Raw genomic sequence first — 2,903 nt, 5'->3', positions numbered from 1 at the left:
ATAATCTTTAATCTTTCCATTTTATTATGCAATAAATAACTTGTATAAATATGCTGAACAATTGACATATAAATAAACATAATTTCATACGTTAAGACAATTAAAAACACAAATCACTTTAAATAATATAAATAAAATAAATACATTGTCAGTGGAGTGTTATCCCATTTAAATACCGTTTTCTAATTTAAAAAAAAGTAGCTTATAATTTTAAATTATTAAATAAATAGCTGAATGAATTTCATCTTATAAAGACACGTTGAGTTAAAACAAACAATGTAACCTACACAATTGCCCGTTATTTAATATGCGCTGAAATCTTGCTCTGGATAAAATGGTCTGAGATCTTCCACAACCCGGAGAAAACACCCCACGGGCACAATGGATGGTGTCTGTTCTGCACAGAGCAGGTAGGAAACAGATTGGACGTATGAATTGAATTCTGTTTGCTTTGTTCTGTATAAAATGGTCCCAATCAAAGTAGCTTTGTGCTGCAATCTTTGATGGATGATTATGAAAAACATTTTAGGCGATGTCAACAGGAACCCCTTTTTGGTTTTTCCATTGCACGTGCACAGTAGTTATCACTGTTTGCTCGTTCTTAATCCCTTTTCATGCTTTACATGGGTGAGTGTCCTTGTTTGGAGGACTTCAGGAAGTTCAACATTCGGGAAACGGTGACGGTGCGGAGTCGGAAGTAGAGGATAACGCCACATTGCTTCATCTTACAGGAGAACGAAGAGCAGGGAGGTTTCTTCACATCCTTCTCTTCCTCGTTCTGGACTTTCAAGGCCTAATGAAATAAACACACAATACGGGTCAGTTGTCAGGAACACCAGGATCAAAAAAACAAACCTTCAAATGAATAGGCAGATCCTTTCATTGTGCTCGGTCACTTACCTGCATCAACTCATTGATTACTTCATTAAGAGAGGGATTTAAATCCTGCAACTCGTACTTAAATGCCTTCAGATCCGCATGGATTGTCTTCAGACAGGTGGTCTGTAAGAGGAAGGTGACATTAATCGCTTTATGGGGTCTGTTCTATAAGCTGCGATGTTGTGTTTGTCGAATTATTCCGAGGTAAAATGTTGGGGATCTTGCCGTATTTCTAGAAGAGCTTCTGAAAAATCGCTTCAATTAAAAGCTCCCGTTCAGTGCGAAGAAACATTCAAACCGCACAATGTTGGTTATTTTAAAATTTCGATTTCAGACAGAATTCATGTAACAGTGCGAGATCATTCATCAAAGATTACAGAAGCCGTCAATTTGACAATTGCTGAAGGGTAAATGGGCAATTTAATGAATTTTAAAATATTATGTTAGAGATATGTTATATGTGTGTGTATATATATAAAAGTATGAATAAATATATGTAAGTATAAATATATACACGTGTATATATTTATTTATACTTACATATATTTATTTATACATATATATATATATATATATATATATATATATATATATATATACACACACATATAACATATCTCTAACATATCATATTTTACATTAATTAAATTATAGGATGTCTTGGTTTCAGAGTCGCACCTTTCGCTCATACATAGTGAGTGTATATATGTGTACACACACACACACACACACACACACACACACACACACACACACACACACACACACACACACACACACACACACACACACACACACACACACACACACACACACACACACTCACTATGTATGGGCCAAAGGTGCAACAAACCAATGTTCGAAACAAGGGAGCCTCGTGCAAATCCCAGTGTTGGCTCATGGTGCCCGGGGTAAAGTGCCTCAGGCACCTACATTAGATTGTAAGCTCTATAGATCAGGGAATCATTGTGCCTGCAAAATTCTATATACAGCGCCACGTACACTGTCGCCTCTTTATTCGAAAAATGTATTGACGTTATTTCCCAGTAATGTACATAATTAGATACGCAGCACAAGTCATACAAATGCACGCGAGAGGAAAGTGAACCAATGGGTTTAGTGCAGGGGCGGCCAACTCCAGTCTTCAAGGGCCGCCAACAGGTCAGGTTTTCAGGATATCCCTACTTCAGCACAGGTGGCTCAATCCGTCCCTGCTTCAGCACAGGTGGCTCACTCAGAGGCTCAGTCACTGAGCCTCTGAGTGAGCCACCTGTGCTGAAGCAGTGATATCCTGAAAACCTGACCTGTTGGTGGCCCTTGGGGGCTGGAGTTAAGAACCCCTGTCCTAAGAAGTTAAAAACAATCGGTGCCTTAGACAGTTTGCAGACATACCTCACTGAAAGCTGTGCCGTTCATTGTCATGCAGCCAGAATTCTGGAATAAAAGACAGATAGGTGTTTTTAAGTTGGTTGCAAGAATAGCTGGGTTTCTATTACCAGTTTTTTTTTATTCTCCTTGTGATCTCCGGCAAGTTTTATCTCCTTGTTCCTCTGCCACTAAAATTAGATTATAAACTGTTCAGGGCAGGGATTAATTCTAAAGGCAGCCCTAAGAAATCTTTATCGTTGGCGTGAGTTCATTGAAAGACCTTGACAGCTGAAAAGGACCATTCATGTATTGCAGAGAAAGGCGATGCTGACCCTTCTGGCAGCCACAGGGTTAAGTGGTGCCGTGAACGGTAGCTATTAAGGGACAGTCCCACTTAACTCACAAAATGTTTTTTTGTGTGTAAATAACGCAGTTTACTTCCTTTTAACTAATTTACTCATCCTTCAGCAGACGGCTACTGCCAGGGTTCCTTGCCCTCCAAGCAGGGGCTGCACCGTTAAAGAGGATATTAGCCACATTGGTTGATTTCCGGAGCATTCCAGGGGGAAAAACAGAGCTACACAACACCCACTTTTTTTTTCATCTCAGTGGGTATTTTTTTTGGGGGGGGGGAGGGGAAAGGCCCTATCCTAGTA

General features: G+C 39.5%; 1 protein-coding gene across 1 annotated transcript; it reads right to left on the bottom strand.

Moving 5' to 3' along the window:
- Positions 1 to 361: 361 nt before the first annotated feature.
- Positions 362 to 2,399, bottom strand: IL12A (interleukin 12A). Its single transcript, XM_075569373.1, has 3 exons — positions 2,272 to 2,399; positions 901 to 1,002; positions 362 to 793 (listed from the first exon to the last, which is right to left on the bottom strand). The coding sequence occupies exons 1-3, from the start codon at positions 2,299 to 2,301 to the stop codon at positions 620 to 622; spliced, it is 306 nt and encodes a 101-aa protein (XP_075425488.1). The 5' UTR covers positions 2,302 to 2,399; the 3' UTR covers positions 362 to 619.
- Between the last annotated feature and the right edge of the window lie 504 nt (positions 2,400 to 2,903).

Source organism: Ascaphus truei, chromosome 14, assembly GCF_040206685.1.
Source record: "Ascaphus truei isolate aAscTru1 chromosome 14, aAscTru1.hap1, whole genome shotgun sequence".
Taxonomy (NCBI): domain Eukaryota; kingdom Metazoa; phylum Chordata; class Amphibia; order Anura; family Ascaphidae; genus Ascaphus; species Ascaphus truei.
Note: the sequence above shows the minus strand (reverse complement) of the source record. Positions and strands in the feature narration are given on the sequence as shown.

What these genes read in the sequence shown, in the direction of transcription:
- IL12A (XM_075569373.1), bottom strand. Translation starts at nt 2,301, where the DNA reads ATGACAATGAACGGCACAGCTTTCAGTGAG. An exon ending in ACGGCACAGCTTTCAGTGAG is followed by an intron (nt 1,003 to 2,271) that starts GTATGTCTGCAA and finishes TTCCTCTTACAG; the next exon opens with ACCACCTGTCTGAAGACAAT. An exon ending in TAATCAATGAGTTGATGCAG is followed by an intron (nt 794 to 900) that starts GTAAGTGACCGA and finishes TTATTTCATTAG; the next exon opens with GCCTTGAAAGTCCAGAACGA.